We start from the raw sequence: 18,479 nt of genomic DNA, 5'->3' as shown, positions 1-18,479 counted from the left end.
AAACATTTACATTATAATAGGAAAGGACACGCCAAGCTATTCACAAGAGGCTTACAATCTTGAAATTATAAATTTAACGTTTCCGTGAGAAATGGGGTTGCTATATAATGTAAAAGAAGTAGCATTGAAATATGCCAGAAGTAATTAGCTTTTATTTTGAACGCATTCTAAATGTGCTTGCAAATAGTTACGTCTAGTATCTTGAAAAATAGAAACTAGTGTGTTTTTATACACAGGTACAATTCTTAATACAGTTCTTGATGAATTTCTGTCAATTCCATAAAACTCAAAATGTAATACCATATAGATTTTCTAATCTACCAAGAAAATAGGAAATTCTAAGCTGGATTAAAGTAATCGTACTGCAAATGGCAGTTACAGCAGCTTTCTTTTTCTTGGTAATTGGTTACTTAGTAGGCGGCCTTTTTATAGTTAGTGGCAAGCAAAAGTGATATGTTGTATTTTAAAGATTTCCCTTTCTGCTTCCAGAAGAAGCAAATTGATTTATCTTATACTGCTGTCTGTATTTCTATTTGTTTCGTGTGCTGTATCTCCATGGAACTGGTATGTCCAGGTGATGTTAAACTCCTTATTACTGTAACAACCAGCTGGAGTAACATTTTCTTGTTTGTACAAAGAGTTTATCTCTGGATTTAGTTGTGCACTCTTCTTTGCAGTGAAGGAGATACATTTTCACTTCAGAGATGTATTAAAGATCAGAACTTCTCAGGTTTCTGTATGATAAAAAAGTTTTGGTCCCAATAGCGGTATTTTTCAGGATAGTAGATCTACCACAGGTTTATGAAAAGTAAACTGCTATGTAGTGAGGTTAGGGTCATGTGGAAGGCCATAGTCATGAAATTATTTTGTCTGTAAGGAGAATAGAAATTAGTTGTCTCCATTGGCCTTGTATACATGTTCTATATTGTATTAATGCAAATGTCTCCATTGTTTCAGGACTTTCAGCGTGGGCTTGAATGTCTTCTTATACATATATGTAAAATAAAATTTTTAAAACTGCCCAGAAATTTAAAGACTGAAAATTGTAGTCCCATGGAGAATGTTGTAAAATACATCTGGTAGCTGGCCCATTATGGCGACTTGAAATATGCATACACGGTCTTCATATCTAACGTAGGAATCTGATGGTCAGTCTCAAACTGGAATTAACTACTTGGAAGTCTTACGCTAGAAATTCTAATCTTGCTGAACAAGTTGACTGCCATTCTGTTGTAGGTGTTTTAAAGGTAGAGGTGATTTTCTCTATTGAGCTCTCCTTAGAAAGTCTCTTGCTGATTCTTGACTGAAGCAAATAAAGTTTCAGTCTTTTAATTGACACGAGTAAACTTTGAATTGGGGTGTATGTCTGATAAAATATTTGCATATGTTTGTCTTCTATTCTGTCATTCTTTCAAATGAAAGTGAAATAACAGATTTGTAGTTTGTGCAGTCAGTCAAGTGAAGAGTCATGGAGATCATTTAAATAATAAAATCCATTTATTGTTTCACCTTTGAGTTACTAGGAAAAAACACTTTCTATAAGAGCTCTGATAGTTAAAGCTAATGTCTGAAAGTACTGAGTCCACAAGACAAGTTAGTTACACATCATTAAGTATAACCATGATGTGAATTTCACCACTCCTTCCACAGGTGTTTTCCATTAGAATATGTCTGCTCCATTCAGACCTATTTTAAGTAAATTCACAAGGAAATGCCTCTTTACATGTTTATCCTGGAAGGGCAGATTGGTGTTTTATTTTATAAAGCAGTCTAGAAGTTTTCTATTCTATTCTTCAAATGAAAAAATATTTTTCAGAACATAGTATTGCAGTTTGGTAATGTATTTCTAGCTGCCATTAGAGACACTTCTAATTAAAACATAATAAAATTCATGAAACAGAAATGACTGTTTCTTAGAAATGCTGGTGAGAGGGCTATTTGCCTGCCATAAGTGTTTGTGTAAAAATGTTATGTTCATTATATACACTTTTATTAATATAAAACTCTACTGTTACACTTTCCTTTTGGTGATCTTTTAAAATATTATTATGTATTGATACAATGCTTTAAGGTTATAATATATCATCTCTTAAATATCATGTAAAAAAGTGTACTGACTTGCTAGCAATTATCTCACGACAAATACCCAACATAAATAATTTCCGGTAATTTTAGTTTTGGAAAACACCTTAGCTCTTACAGACAAAACTGACATCTTTCAAATGCTTTGCTTGGTTTAGTGAAAAGCAGATAAATGGGTTGTGATTAAGAACAGTGATAGATTATACATTTACATATAGACTACCTGGTCACTTCAGTGTTCATTTTCTCCCTGAAAAAATGTTTCAAATTACAAGAAGATTAGAACAAAGCAGCATTCTCTTTTGCTCTCATTTCCTGGCTTTCAAAGTTCATGGTATCTCAAATGGTTGAAAAAAAATAGATTTGCCTTTTGCCCTCCATAAGTATAACTCAGAGGTAGTATGAGCATAAGTTAAATTCTGCAGCTGTTTAAATGAAATATTTAAAGTGTGGTGTTGCTTGGACCATCTTTATAAAATTTATAAGTGTTGCTTTTATATAGTGATTTTTTTCCAACTTCTTTCCTAATACTCTTCAGACTGAGCAGAAATATTAGATAATCAGGAAGCTAAACATTTCTTATTATTGTAATTATTTTTTCATTACATGAAATCAATTAAAGGGCTGCTGTATATGTAATTTAACTGAATTTACATTTTAAGTCATTTTGTAAGCAACTGACAAACCTAAGTGTCTTGGATGAGTTCTTTTTGTCTGTTTTACTAGCAGACTGTGGTTACAATAATAGGAATGTTTTCTCCCAAATAGCATCAGCGACTTCTGGATATTTTGGAAGAGGAGAAGGAAGTGCTATCCGGAAAGATAGAAGAGGCTTTGATGCAGCAGTCACAAAAACACAAGGTATCACTTTTATTTACCAAGAAAAAGGGGTCTGATCTGCACCACAGAGTTCATTGGGAATGATCCTGTCACAATTATTGACAGGAAGAGGAAGCTTTCTCAAGCACTTTGACTGTTTGAAATGATTTTTAGCCACTCCTCTATTGTATATTGCAGTTTAATTTTTCATAATGTTTACAGGAAGTGCTTGACAAATGTTTGGATGAAGAAAGACAAAGAAGTAAGGAGGCTGCGGCAGCCGCTGCGAAGGTATGTCTTGTTAAGTAGTAGACATGCGATGTGGATTCCATGTGTGTCATTACAAATGCCAAGTTAGGCAACTCATTCTTATTTCATAATTAAATTTGTCAAACTCTGCTATCATCTGTGTTTAAAAGAATCTAGTTCTGTAAATCATGAACATATCTGTTATATCCTGTGCCTTAATACAGATAGTCTATGTAACTTCTGTCTAAGATAGACTCTGAATTAGTTTATAACAAGAAGTCATAATATTACAGTTCACTTACTGGTGTTACCTAACTGTCTGGTTTCGTGGTCTTTCAGTGAACAACATCAATACATCTTGATATGAAGAGCTATGTAGCAGGGTCAACTGATTATCTTAATAAGACAATTAGCATTGTGTCTTAACTTTTGTTAATTATGGTCATTTTCGATGAGGACAGAACTATTTTATAAATCATACAAAAATTTAGACATTTTAACAGGTTTTCAATTATTTTATTTGAGTTGATGTTTGACTAGAAGTGAATATTCACTTTTTTAAATATAATTTCTTTTGTCTATTTATGAAGTGCATTGGGGTTAGGACAGTAATTTTGTAAATGTTAAGCTATCTTTCATTTCTAATACTGATGTAGAATCCAGTACAAAAGTTCAGTTGCATGTAATGGTCTGGGAAACTAGTGATGTATGTTACCTAGCACAGTTGATTAGGCTATATTAATCATTTCCGGTACATCTTCATATGTAGTATATGCACACTAGCTGAGCACCTCTCTGAATAACATTCAGTAACACAAGAAACATCTGTTACATGGTTGATAATCTAGGGAGAAATGTGTGTATAATAAAATATCTTAATAGGGCATTTTTTACCTTACATTATATTTTATAAATGTCTAAATAAAAAATCAAGTCCCAGTGAATTGCAAGAAACATCTTTATAAGTGTAGGTATTTGAGGAACCCAGTATTTTTTGCCATTTAAAACTTCACTTGACCAGTTCCATAATGACCGCCAAAGGGCATTGGAATAACCTGTAAGCTTATTAAAATTAAGGGGGGGCTGTTTGTCAGCCCATATTTGTTTATTTTAAACTTCAGCCTGCACTTAGTTATTTGTAGATATTATGCAATGATTGTCTTGCTGATATATATACTTGAGTGGCTCAGCAGGTGTAGAGCTGTCCTTGTTACTTCAAATTCAGTGTGTGTCTTCTGATGATATCATGTAATGGTTGAATATAAACATTAAAAAAAAAAAAAGAAACCGTACTTCTTGTAGAATGCCTAGCTAAGGAGCTTTCAGAGGGAAGGTGCATTTGTTTTAATTATGTATTGGCTACTTTGCCACAGAAGATGCTTTAAACTGGTTTTGGACTTTAGATACTTGTAGATAAGAGCAGGAGTATCTCATATATGGGAATATCAAGCAGTGTAGGGAGGCCCATGACATACCTACTCTTACGTGGTTCCTGCTGCATGTTTTTTGTGTTGGCATTAAACAAACTTGTGTTTTAAGTAGGTAGGAATTTAAGATCCTTGCTTGTAACTTTCTTTTTCTGTAACTACAAAGTCCTTGTCCAGTGGTAATACCTGCTTGGTAGCACCTTAAGATAAGTTTAAGCTCATAGTTCAGAAGTGAAAATATTCATGTCCCATATCTTTTCAGCTCATAGATCTCATTAAAAGAAAACATATATGAGTTAGGCACCCAAGTTGGGTATTTTGGTCATTATCTGTGCTTGATTTGTTTCAAAGGCTGAAAAAGAAGTAGTGCAGGAGACTGTTCTGAAAGCAGTAGAGGAGGAGAGGAGAAATATGGAGAAGATTCATGCAGAAGAAAGAAAAATGTGGGAAGCAGAACGTGACAGACATAAAGAGAAGATTGCCCAGGCTGTCTGGGAAGCCATGCAAGAGCAAAGAAAGCATAATCAAGTTAGTATATTTTGCCCTTCCATGGACCTGCTTTGTGTATTCTATTTTTAGTTTTGAATGTCTTCCTAATGTTGTGCTAGATTTTCTTGTGACATCTATCATTCATCAGTGCACCTAGTTGATATTTGCAATGCACAGCAATCTTGTTAGTTTATCATCATCTAGACTATGTGTATGGAGAGAAGTTGGCAGACACAAAACAAAATTCCTGCAACCTTTTCAGGTATGTATATTGAAATGAGATGAATCATGCCCTGTAAGTGCCTGGTTTTGTCCATTAACTTCAAGAGAAGTCCAAGATGACTAGCTCAGATAGTGGCATTTTATGTTGTAGACAGTTTAGGTGACTCTTTTATACCTATGGAAGAGAAAAGCTGTTCCATTTGTTCCTTATTCTGCTGGAATTCCATTATCTCTCTTAGTAAAAAGATACTTTTTCTAAGACAAAAAATAAAATAGGTACAAAATAAAGAGAAGTTTATAAAAATTGGAAACCTAAACCAGTAATGAACCAGAAATGTTTCCAGAGTTACTTTTTAGAGAGGTGCTTCTATAAGGATAATTGTACGTCACTTAACACAAATTGAGAGGGACACTCCCAACATTACTTTTAACAATTGTAGAAATTACAAATTAAATACATTATAATGGCAGTTAAATTACACTTCCAAAAGTTGAATTTTGTAGTCTCTGATGCTGGAAATATCTGGGGGAACAGCCTGTAAATTCACTGATTTCTTGGTGACATACTTGAATGTTATAGTCTGAAGAATTTTAAACAAGATGGGTTTCATTCAGGTGTTGGAACTTGATATTACTATATTTTTTAATGTCCTGAATAACAACAACAACAGCAAGACCTTTAGAATTCAAAGTAAAATAGAAGTAAAATAGCATATCACAGAAGTTTAAAAATCAACTCTTTGGAAACAGACCCATTTCCCTTTCCAGCATTAAACAGAACTATTAACCTCATACATAATCAACTAAACAAAACGTTGGTTTTTGATGCTAAGCCGTTATTATACTGTGTTACTTACATTTTTAGTGTAAATAGAATGATTTTACTTTGTGTATGGCTTGTTTACTGCTTTTGAATGTAAAGGTATCAAGTGGTAAGATACTAGTTTTCAAGGCTGTCATTTTACTATACCAATGAGCCTTCAGGCACTCAAACTCTTCTTTACAACAAAAAGATAAGCAGCTGACTTCAAAGCTTAATGCAAGCTGAGGAAAATTGCTTGGGGTTTAGTTAGATACAAATCATTTAGACTACCCAGAATGAGAACTGGTACCAGTGGTGTAGAGAATCTGTTAACAGAAGGGAGAGCAATAAAGTAGTTGTTTACTACAGTAAAGAAAAACACAGCAATTTTATAGCTTGTGGAGCATGAAGAGATAAATAGGAGGACTATGGTAATGAAGTTCGAGGAGAGTTTTGATGAATCCTGAAGGTTTTTGGTGAAGGAGTGCCATAGATGGATGCATGAGGTTGGCCAGGGTTCTATATTCATGGATTTGGGGAGCATGTAAAATATCCCAGGGGTGGGAGAATGGTGGATTAATTTGACATAGTGACTCAGGGTAGTTTTACCTTCCCTGGGGAGTGTACTGCCAGAGTTTCTTGTTGTTGATACTGCCTTTGAAGTTGTCACAAGACAGGATGATATTAGAAGAAGTTTAATATTGATGGATGTATTCTTTCAGACAAAGTTTTAAGTATACTGAGATGTCAGTGGTTTTCTGAGGAAGAAATTCAGGCCTTTCAAAAGGACAGGTTTTTCAGCTCAAGCTGCTAGTTGATCAAGTAGTTGATAGTGTTGGAGTATCTAGTGGTGTACTTGTGACAGTGAGTAGCACTGAGGTATTGGAGAGTGTTGTGATTAATTCTCCTGTAAATATCTTGCTCTTGATGTAGTCATGTGGCATTAGTTAATTCCATCTTTTTTAATGCTGAATAGCTCTGACAACTTTGATAGTAACAGTTATATGATGATTTCTCCTTTGAGTTAGGTTCATTTTTCAAATACCAAATCCATTTTCAATTGAGGAAAATGCAGCTTTCTCTTGAGATTTCCAAAATTCTCTCACATAAATGTTTAACATATTTGAAGTTACACTCTTTTTTCTCTGATTAACAAGTACAAATTCTTTTGGGAGAACAGACTTTCATGTAGAAAGTTGTTTCTTGAAGAAATTTTCACATGTTACCTCCACCAAGAACTTGCCTGACTCCTTTAGGCCACTGGTATTGTAAACGTACAACTGCTAAAATTCTCTGTCTGACAACAAAAGAAGTACTGCAGAGCTAATGTGCCAACTGATAGCTTATATACGGTGTCAGATGTGACTTTGGTTTAGCAATGAAAAACACTTGGGACTGCTGGCAGTTTGTGTGTGGACATTAATTTTTCTGAGTAAAGCCTTCAACTCAGAGTTGTTTCTTATTTATATTTTTTTTTCTGTAAGAATTCTTTCAAGAGCTATAACTGCACTATTGACTTTCTTGCAGTTATTGTTTAGACAACATAATCTGTCAAGTCAGCTCTATAATGGCCAAAAGTAAAACATACAGTCTAACATTTTAGACAATGAAATGTAATATTGTGGCCGTGTAATGCTTGCCTCATTTAATTCTTTGTGCTGTGCTGTATAATTCTTTATGCTTCCTGCTTCAAAATTGTCACCTGATACTATTCTTATGTTTAGTACCAAGTAATGAAACAACTGAGTGTAGCTGAATGTAAGTGAACATGGAAAATAATCTTTTGGTATCAGACATACAAAAAAAGCTTTAAGAGCAGTACTGTTATTTCAAGGAGATCTTTCTGACTAATGCATGATTTTGGAACTTAATACTAGGAAAGAGAAGCCTGACTTGTTTTTAACAAAACTTCTCTTAGTTTATCTTCTTCATCACCAGAGGAGATAATCTGTGTGTGAGAAAGAAAAGATATTTTTATATTTACCTTTCTGTCTTTTTTTTTTTTTTGGTCTTGTATCACACTAGTAATTGTCACAGAAACCTAGATTAAAATTTAGTTTTATTCTGCTGTAAATTAATTTGAAGAGACTTGCCTTACTGATTTGAACTAAAACAAATAAATTAAGCATAGTATTAAAGAGAAGGAATTTCCCTTCACTAATACTGTAAGTCTGCAAAATTGAAAGATATTTCAGGATAGTTATTACAGTATTAATGAAGGTCAGCATAGTCTTCTGCAAATAGGTGAGGCAGAATAGCTTCCAGTCGTGGCACCCATAAGTAACTCTAGGAATAATTAATGGAGAAATTTGAAGACATTCAAAATTATATGATTTTCTTTGAGACACAAATGCACTTGATAATCTATGTGTTTTAAATATATTTTGGTCTGTGTCAGAGTTGAATAAGAACAAAACAGAAGAAATTGAGACCCCAAATTTGACAGCCAAACAGGACCTCAAGAAAATTGTGAATCTGGTAGTAGAAGCTAGGGTACAGTGTCAGGAGACACAGAGAATCATAACCAAGAACATACAACCCTGGCCTTAAGAAAAAGAACTTCTGCCAAATGGCTGCAAATTAAGAACAGAGAAGATGCACATCAGTGTAAAACACTGAAAAGTAAAACTAGAAGAACCATTAGGGAAAAGGACACTGTCATATGCATGGGGCAAGAGTTGATAAACTAGATGGGAAAGACGTACTTTAAAAACTGCGGCACCATTACGTATCTGTAAAATATTTAAATCATGAAAATGAGGGAAAATAAATTTCTGTGTCATAATGGTATGAATTCGTTGGCTTCTCCTTTGTCTTCTAGACCAGAAAAATATGGTTAGGAGTTTTGATTCTTTGATTTAAGGGAGGAATTTACTATCCACTGATGTTCTTTATAGAATAAAAGATGTTATTTTTTCACCAGTTTTTAAACACATGCGCTACAAAAACCTTGTAGAATTTGATTATGTATGAGAAAGCAATTGGAAAAAAACTTAAAGTATGCTAGTTAACATTCTTCAGTCAGGCAATTTTAGCATAAGAACAATAAAGCTTTGAAGATCACAGTTCTGCTGAACCAGGTGGTGAGATTTCCCTTCATCTTCTAAGTAATTTGTTTAAAAGAAGAAAAGATGAGTGTTTACTGTGCAGGGATGATACAGGTATTTTTTTAGACTTTTGTTGTTGTTGCAGAGTGGCCAGGAAGGAGAGCCATAGTAGATGCAAATGTGGAAGCTTTACGCAGATTGCTGCTACTCGTTAGATATTCATGCTTGACAAAACTTTGTCCTGAAAAATTGTTTATCCTCAGTCAGATAGATGTTGAGTCTGCAGATAAGAGATGCTCCTTCCATATAAGATTTATTTTAATTTAACATTGCCAGAGAAAAACCTGGGGACTTGGGGACAGTTTAATAAATAACTCACGATTAATATCAAGTATTTTGTTACCAAATATGAAACAGCAGAGTAAAGATAAACTAACAGTGCAAGTAGGAACTAAGACATACTGAGTTAATGTTTCAGCTTGATGGAGCAACTTTGACATACCCCTTCTTTTTTTTTAAGAAATTAAAGGATTAAAGTAACGTGAATATTGCATTTGTTTTCATGAAAGCTTTGACTGTTCCATTACTTGGGTCTTTACTCAGAGACATGGGATTTTTTAATTAAATCGAAGATATTGTCTTTGAAGCCTTATAACTCTGAAGGGATAAATGAGATGTATTACATCACCAAGAAAATGGTAAAAGTTTTTCTAGAGCACTGTCTCAAAAGGGTGTAAGGTATTAGAAGTCCAAAAAACTTTCCTTTTGGTTGAGACTGGCAGCATCTTCAGGTTTTATATACGTGTTATACAGGTGCTTAGTGCTTTTATAAAAGAGATTCCCTCCCCCCATTCAGAATAGATTTCTTAGTTTTGGGGAGGGTGGGCTTGCATTTTAAATCGGGGAGAATAAGCTGTCCTTCTTGAAAGAAATTAGTAGTCTTTTGATTAAAGGTAATGTTCATTTGCACAGTAACCTCATGATCCTTTTACGATACATTGAAAAGTCATTATAGATGAGGAATTCATATATTCAGCAAGCTAGATGTAGCCTGGCATGTCTCCAGTATTTTCTTTTTTATTTTTGATACATTGTATGGCATTTTTTACAGTGGCAACTTCCCTGCAAGGCAAGTTTAATATGTCTGGTAGTTGTCAGTGTTGAGAGGAATGCTTGGTAAAATTCTTCCACTAGAATTTTTTTTCTAGAACACTTATTTGAATAAAAAAGTGGTTACCCTCTAGATAAGGAGAAACTATAATGGGTAATTTGGCTGAAGCAGTAGCTTTTTCCGAGAATTCAAAATTGCAGTAAAGCTCTTGGGGTACAACTATAAACTTCAGTGAAAAAACAATGGACAGTGCTCTCCATTGTCGTCATCTTTCTGCTTATTTTTACTCTTTGAAATAACTCAAATAAAAAAATTCTTTGGGGATATGGGATGATGAGATCCATACAATTTTGGATAAAAGAGAAGGATGATATATTGTATTTATAATTAGTGGGCAATGCAGAGTAGCTAGAGCAGTAGCTGCTGTAGCTATAACGCTATCATGCAGAGAGCTCTCTGCATGGTAGTTGTTTTTACATTTTACAAAGGTAAATACTCAATTACATAAAAGAGGTGAAATCTGGGGGGGGGGGGGGCAGGTAGGGGGAGGGAAGTAGCAAAAGACACTAAAGAGAATTTATGCGCTACAATTTTTGTTTTAAAGAAAATTCATTGAAATTAAAATGAAAGCTGGCAGCTGCAGGGTGAGCCCTGGAAATTCAGGTCCATGTCATAGCTTGAAATTAATAACTCTCCTAAAGCACTCAAAGCAAAGAATCACCTTTGTCATTTCCTGAAGGCTTAAATTTAAAATGCTATGTATAATCTACTGTAGTTTACCCTAATTCTTAAGGGAAAAAGAGCCTGAGTTCATCATTGCCATAATCCACACAGTAGATACATTAGAGACTCAAGTGTTCCGAAGGCTGCAAATAATTAGAAAAAAAAGCCTTTAATTTATTAAAAGAACTAACATAAACTCTGCTTCCACTTGGACATGAGCAAAAGCACTAAGGCAAAATGATCTTACCAATGGGAAAGTATTTCAGGAAAAGTGAGGCTGCAGTGTTTCATTCAGCCAAGCCACAACTGAGATATACTGAGATATACAAAGAAAAAATATTTTTGCAAGAAAAGTTAACTAAAAGGCTTATGGAAAATAATGTCAACTTCCCAATAGTCTTTGCTGAGTAAATCTCTAAGCATTCAAGACAGTTGAATATGTTCACACTTCTGAGGGTTAATGTGGTGGTGTTCTTCGCAGAACAATAAATTTGTAATTCATGATCTTGGAATGTATTAATATAATTTTACTGGCAAACATCTAAATAGTTGGGGAAAAAAAATGATTCTTGTGTACTGTATGGGCTTTAAAGTATGTTTAATGTTTTTCCATGAATTTGTGAATACCAGTGTATGCCATTGCTTAGAAGGTAAAAGCAAAGTGTCTAGAACACATGATGTTTAATCCTAAAATTTGATTGGCTACTTAATTTCTACATTATTAAAACTTTTTTGGTATTCATGCTCATCTGCTTGAGGGAGTGCTTCTGTTGATAGTTTTGGCAAGCGTGAATCAATTTTGTATTGAATGTCTTAAGGATTTCCACACCTGGTCATATATAAGCAAACAGAAGATAAGTAAGTGAAAACATGAAGGTGTTGGCTGTATACTTAAAGAACTGGCTTTTGTTTCTTTTCTACTATTGCTTAACTTAACAGTTAATTTTTTGTTGAAACTTACTATTTGTCTAAATATTTTTCCTCATTGCCCTGTACTTGAGAAGGTTGGAAGAACTACTAAATAAAAAAGTTTGTCTGGAAAGTTATTTCGCACTCTAGCTTTCAGTCAGATTTATTAGCTGTGGAATGGCCCTTTCTTAGCCCTATAATCTGTAAAAACCACTTCTTTTTTTTCTCGTGCGTCAAATCAGTAGGTGTATAATGAATATTTTGCATGATAGTATGAGGAAAAAAGAAAATATATGGGGATTATATATTTGTCTTACCTTTTTATTGTCCATTAAGACTACTTTTGCAAATAGATTCCCTGACATATCTTTTTTAAGTGTCAAAAATATGGGATTTTGTTTATTGGCACCACAGTTTCCTTGCCTTAAAAAAACAGAGAATATTGAGTGCAAGTGCATGCCCCTTTCCTGATTTTGAAACCTGTGAATGAATTTCATCTTGTGAATCTACTTATCTGTCTTTATTTTCTTCATTTGTTGTACACGGTAGTTTCCAGGGTTGTCCTTGCAGGACTTTTCTTCTTTCATCTCTTGTAATCTCTTTCTGTCCTGTCTGTTCATCTCTTTCATACATACACTTTCTGCTGAACTGCTTATGTGTAAACATGCATTCAACTGCTATTCCCATGATGATGTTGCAAAAATCTGTTTCTTCTTCTGCCACTTTAAGTTATGTGTATTATGATATTCCCTACAACTTTATTATTAAATCATCATACTGTTTGTAAGATAGAGCTCTTTTCCAATGATCTATGCCTCCTGTAACTTGCAGAACTTGCATCTTGGTTCTGCGTGATGCAACAGCCAATCTGGTAATTTTGGCAAGGCAGAAGATAGGCTAGTTTGGGAACCCCTATGTTGTGGAGAGACAAGATACCACTGGGTAGCTGCTCAGCAGTAGTTTTCTGTGGTATTCCATCATATTATGCATCTTTAGCAGGATCAGGAACTATTGCCTCCCTAGGTTTAGATTTTCTGTGCAAGAATGCCACTTGGCTCATATCGAATTTGGAAGCCTAACTTACTTTTTCCTCAATGGCCACTTTGAGCGCTATTTCTGTCTACATGAAAAACACTGATAAATCTCTTTGATATCACTTTATGAATGCATTGCTGTCACTTGAAATTCAATAGGTATCTTAGTCTTTCTTTTCTTCTTTCCCACTCTCCAAATACTTCGGTACCTTCAACACCAACCATGTTGCTTGTTACTCTGGACTGTATCATGGGGGTTTCTTCAGATCTCATAGTAAATATAATTGTTTACATGTTGCTGGCCATTTAGGCATCATATCTGTAAGACATGATATATCATATCTAACAACATAGGTACAGTCTTCATCCAAGCTCCCACTTTTCCTGTATTAATGCATCTTTTTTTCCTGTCCTAACAATTATAGTTTGTCCTTTCAGAATGCTGCCATAATGATCACTTTCCAGCCCTTTACTTTGGCTTTCCATCACTCTCTTTGTTAAATAGACTGTAAACTGCTTTTTGTCTCTGCTTCAGTTTGCTTTTGTGTCTCTCTCATCATTATTGACTCTATTTATAGTATTTGTTACTAGGATATCAACTTTTACCTATAAAACATACGTGATATTGGCATTGCTTTGCCTTATTTTATGATGCTTTTGTACTTGGGAGGATTTCCATGTGACATATATTAATTTAATTTCCTTAAATACATCCTCAAAACTCTTCTTATCTATGATGTACAGAGTATTGAGTGCATTGCGAGTGAAGAAAATACAAAATAGTATCAGTTTATCAGTCCTCCTTTGTCCATTTGTTATTTGTTTCATCTTATACATAGGTTACAGAATCCTATGGGGCAGGCAGAGTTTGAAATACTCCATTTATTTTGTGTTTCTGAAGTACCCAGCAAAATGGCATATTTGGTATTGCAATTCCAAGAATAACTTTGTTAGACTTTGTAGGATTTTGATTGGGTGGAAGAGTGTTAAACTTGGGAAGAAAAAAGATTTTTTCAGCAACAGTCCTGGACTATCATAACATTGCTGTTCATGTTCAATATCTTGTGGATTCATACAAGAAGTCATTGGTTTTTTTCTCACTATTGTGATTCCTACCCAAATAGACTATTGATAATTTAGTATCACGTAATGTGCTGGAGAAGAACTTGCTCTTCAGAGGACCTCTTCTCCAATTTCTATTGCCTTTACTATATTGTTCAACTTTCAGTGGGAGTGTTTGCTTACATTTCTCTCAAGAGGATATCCAACCATTATGTTCAGTTTTCACTTTCTTCTTGTTTTTCCACCTTCTTGCAGAAACATTAGTGTGTCCAGTGTTTATGGAGACCATGGTGATTCCATAAGGACACAGAAAAACATTTTTTATTAAAAGCAAATGTTGTGTAATCTTGAGTGTGTGAGGAAGCACACAACTTAGTAGCACTGAGTGGAAAGAGATCCCTGCCATTAGATCAGTTTAGTTTTTAATATGCTTGCAAAGTCTGGAAAAGGAGTAGTCCACTGCATGCAGACGTTAACCATGTCTGACTTCAGAAGTAGTTTGTAGTAGCTTATAACCACAGACATTATAATTTGAGGGTTACTATTTTCTGAAAAACCACTAACATTGCAGTCTGTGGTTGCATTTCCTAGATAAAACTTAGTACTGCCACCTGATCCTTATGAGGAAACAAAAGAATTTTCCTATAATATTGCAAACCATCACATGGCTTTTTTTTTTCTTTTGTTCTTTTTTTTTGTTGTTTTTAAATACTTACTGGAGTTCTCTGGTATATACAGTACACTGTTTTTTCTTTCTGTCTTCCTGCAGATATATACATGGTTTTGACTGCTAATTCATGGTTGAATATGATTTGTCAGTTGAGTACTTGAATAACTTTATTTTATTTTTTATTAGGTATTCTAATCTTTTAACCGGTGTCAAGCAATGCTCTACCCTTTTTAGCTGAAGATGAAATAAGGGCCAACTTTTACCTTTGCAACCAAAATCTAAATTAGGATAAAATCTAAAGGTAGATAGAGCATGACAGGAAAGAGCAAAGAAAGAGATGAACGAGAAGTATGCACATACGCTGACAGGATGTACATGCAGCTAAGACTTTGTTAAACGACAGTGATAGGTAATATCAGAATTTAGATAATCTGCATATCAGTTGATAATTTACTGTAATGACTGACAGAAGTAGGGCAAAGACAGACAGTGACTTTGAGAACTTAGAGGAGAGCACTTCAAGAAGGGTCATACAGAAGGAGTGAAGATTCTTTTCACAGAAGGAAAAACTAATGTCACTAATTAATTCAAAGGATAGGGCAAAAATACATGACTGAGTTGGCTAGGGGACTGGGTGTTGTATGATGTTTATTCTTTGAAGCCTTCTGAAAACCAGATAGAAAGGATAAAAGAGTTTCCTTCCCAGTTCATTGATACCACAGCAAAGCTGTCTTTTCATAGTCTTTAGCGGTCTGCCATTGTTACAGAGGTCTACATTTGCCCATTGTGAGCTGCAAGGAAGGGGTAGTGCAAACTAAATCAGCCAGTTCAGTGTTGTTGTTAGTGATTGTAGTGTCCCTTTTTAAGACATAAGCCTGGGAAGAAAGCTGTGCATTTTCTTGTACTATTTCATTTCTCCTGAATTAGTGAGCAGGATAATGTTTAAAATCAGTTGAGAAACAGACCATCAAATCACAGAGTAATAGAACTATATGATTCATACTAGAGCATGGTTGGTGAAGTTTAATCACCAAAAAATAAAAGTGTTCTGGAGTATTACCAGAAGTCTAGTAAATGGGATGAAGCCCACTAAGTATGAGTCTTTGTCTGCAGCCATATGAGATTGTGCAGTCTGATTGCTACATGATCTGTCTGTTGAATTACCATTGTCATGGCAGACTGTGACTCTTGAGATGATTTTCAGGTTATAAGTATAGTTAATATGTATCTGAAATAGTGAGATTTCAGTTTTGATTTCATTATGTACCTTATATTAATTTTGTATTATGAAGTAATAAATGTTTATATATTCAGAAGATACATCAGTACTTTTGGTTAACTAGAATATGGTAGATGAAGCATAGAATATCTTAGGTTGGAAAAGACCTGTAAAAGACCATACAGTCCAACTGTTAACCTTGCACTACCAAGTCCACCACTAAACCATGTCCCTAAGCACCACATCTACATGGCTTTTAAATACCACTTCCTTGGGCAGCCTCTTCCAGTACTTGCCAACTCTTTTGGTAAAGAAATTTTTCCTAATATCCAATCTAAACCTCCCCTGGTACAACTGGAGGCCATTTCCTCTTGTCCTATCACTTGTTACATGGGAGAAGAGACTGACCCCCCACCTCGCTACAACCTCCTTTCAGGTAGTTGTAGGGAGCGATAAGGTCTCCCCTCAGCCTCCTCTTCTCCAGACTAAAAAACCCAGGTTCCCTCAGCCGCTCCTCATAAGACTTATGCTCCAGGCCCCTCACCAGCTTGGTTGCTCTTCTCTGGACACGCTCCAGCACCTCAAGGTCTTTCCTGTAGTGAGGGGCCCAAAACTGAACACAGGACTCGAGGTGCGGCCTCACCAGTGCTGAATACAGGAGGATGATCACCTCCCTGCTCCTGCTGGCCACACTATTTCTGATACAAGCCAGGATGCCATAGGCCTTCTTGGCCACCTGGGCACACTGCTGGCTCATATTCAGCCAGCTGTCAACCAGCACCCCCAGGTCTTTTTCTGCCGGGCAGCTTTCCAGCCACTCTTCCCCAAGCCCATGCAACGCTACAAGCTTGTTGTGACCCAGGTGCAGGACCTGGCACTTGGCCTTGCTGAACCTCATACACTTGGCCTTGGCCCATCGATCCAGCCCGTCCAGATCCCTCTGTAGAACCTTCCTACCCTCAAGCAGATCAACACTCCTGCCCAGCTTGCTGTTGTCTGCAAACTTACTGAGGGTGCACTCGATCCCCTCGTCCAGATCATTGATGAAGATATTAAACAGAACCGGCCCCAACACTGAGCCCTGGGGAACACCACTTGTGACCTGCTGCCAACTGGATTTAACTCCGTTCACCACAACTCTTTGGGCCCGGCCATCCAGCCAGCTTTTTACCCAGCAAAGTGTACTCCCGTCCAAGCCATGAGCAGCCAGTTTCTCCAGGAGAATGCTGTGGGAAACGGTGTCAAAGGCTTTACTGAAGTAAAGCTCTGTTTACTGTGTTCACTTAAAAATAAACTTAGTATGTGGTATGGCAATTGTTCTCATTCAAATTTTGAGTCATCCACTGTGTAATTAGAAAATCTATATAAGACAAAAGAAAGCACAGGGATTAAAGAAATGGGAATAGCTGTTCAACATACTAGCTATTCCCGGTATGTTTTGGAATAGGTATTTGCTTTTTGAAATATTGGGATTTTGGAATATCCACTGATTCAGGGTTATTCAAATTTTTCTGAACTGATGGATGCTGGGAATATATAGAAAAACTAACATTTGTGCTATAGAGTGAGGCAATGAAAAACAGTAAGGGACTTGGCTGGATTCTTAAATCTTCCATTTTTTGGAATTTCTAGGGAAGCTAAGAGGACCCTTGGATCTCATTATAAAACTCTTACTTTGTCAGTATTGTGAATGTGACAAGGGGAAAAAAAAAAAGAAAGTAAAAAGTTAAGGCAACTTCTTTACTTAATAGTATAGAAGTAATCAGTAATGTTTTGTTCCTTGTGGTAAAAAAATAAGGGTGTACAATGTTAGAAAATATTTTTTTATCACCTTGTTGCTCTTGAAATAAGTATTGGTAACAAAAATTAAAAACTAGCATAGTTATGGTATGCTTTGCGTATTGCCCAAACAGGCTGCTATACAACTTTGCTTTCACTGTTATCCGTAACAGTATGTTCTTCAGAGAATTAATACTGGTTTTAATTTTGGGAACTTGCCGTTGTAAATGGAAAAGAATTCTTTCCAATTTTATTTTTTCTGGTTTAATCCTGGCGTAATAGAATAGTTTTCCATAACAGTGTTGCTGGTGGTTTCTGTTTTCTTGCAGTTTATTTTAATAGACTTGTAGAATTTAATTGTATTGTTATTTGGACTTTTGCTCGTACAGTGTTTCAAGTAGCATGATACCAAGGAAAGTTAACATACTTTAATTGATTGTAAGTATTTTATTGATGTAAAATTTTCTACATACTAAGATATATAGCACCTTATCAGTTGTGTTATTTGCTTTTAAGAGTTTAATGGGGTAAATGATGGGATTTTTTTCCATTCTAATACAAGACAGTATTTTGGGACCTTTGGACAAATTAAGCTGGCATGAGAATATAGTTATAAGAACAGCATATTTCTATAATATGTAACTTTCTGCTACTTTTTCTGTTAGTCTTGCCAGAGTTCTGTAGTGAAAGAGACCTTTGTCTCAGGATTTTTCTTCGGTAAACTGAATTAAAGTAGAAAAAATGATAATCACTTTTCACAACTATGGTTTTTCATATTTGCTGTATTCCAGAACAGTGGGGACTACATTGTTGCGCATTTCAAATTCGGGATTTT

At 35.3% G+C, this 18,479-nt stretch overlaps 1 protein-coding gene across 8 annotated transcripts in view; it reads left to right on the top strand.

Annotated features, from left to right (window-relative positions):
- Positions 1 to 18,479, top strand: part of CCDC91 (coiled-coil domain containing 91) — a 159,649-nt gene that overhangs the window by 99,837 nt on the left and 41,333 nt on the right. For all 8 annotated transcript variants that reach the window (XM_069806818.1, XM_069806822.1, XM_069806819.1 and 5 more), the window contains 3 exons: positions 2,851 to 2,943; positions 3,124 to 3,192; positions 4,929 to 5,105. In XM_069806818.1, coding sequence (XP_069662919.1) covers positions 2,851 to 2,943; positions 3,124 to 3,192; positions 4,929 to 5,105 — 339 coding nt within the window. The remainder of the gene's footprint in view (positions 1 to 2,850; positions 2,944 to 3,123; positions 3,193 to 4,928; positions 5,106 to 18,479) is intronic.

Source organism: Haliaeetus albicilla, chromosome 19, assembly GCF_947461875.1.
Source record: "Haliaeetus albicilla chromosome 19, bHalAlb1.1, whole genome shotgun sequence".
Lineage (NCBI taxonomy): Eukaryota > Metazoa > Chordata > Aves > Accipitriformes > Accipitridae > Haliaeetus > Haliaeetus albicilla.
The sequence above is the reverse complement of the archived record's forward strand: the minus strand, read 5'-3'. Positions and strand labels throughout refer to the sequence as shown.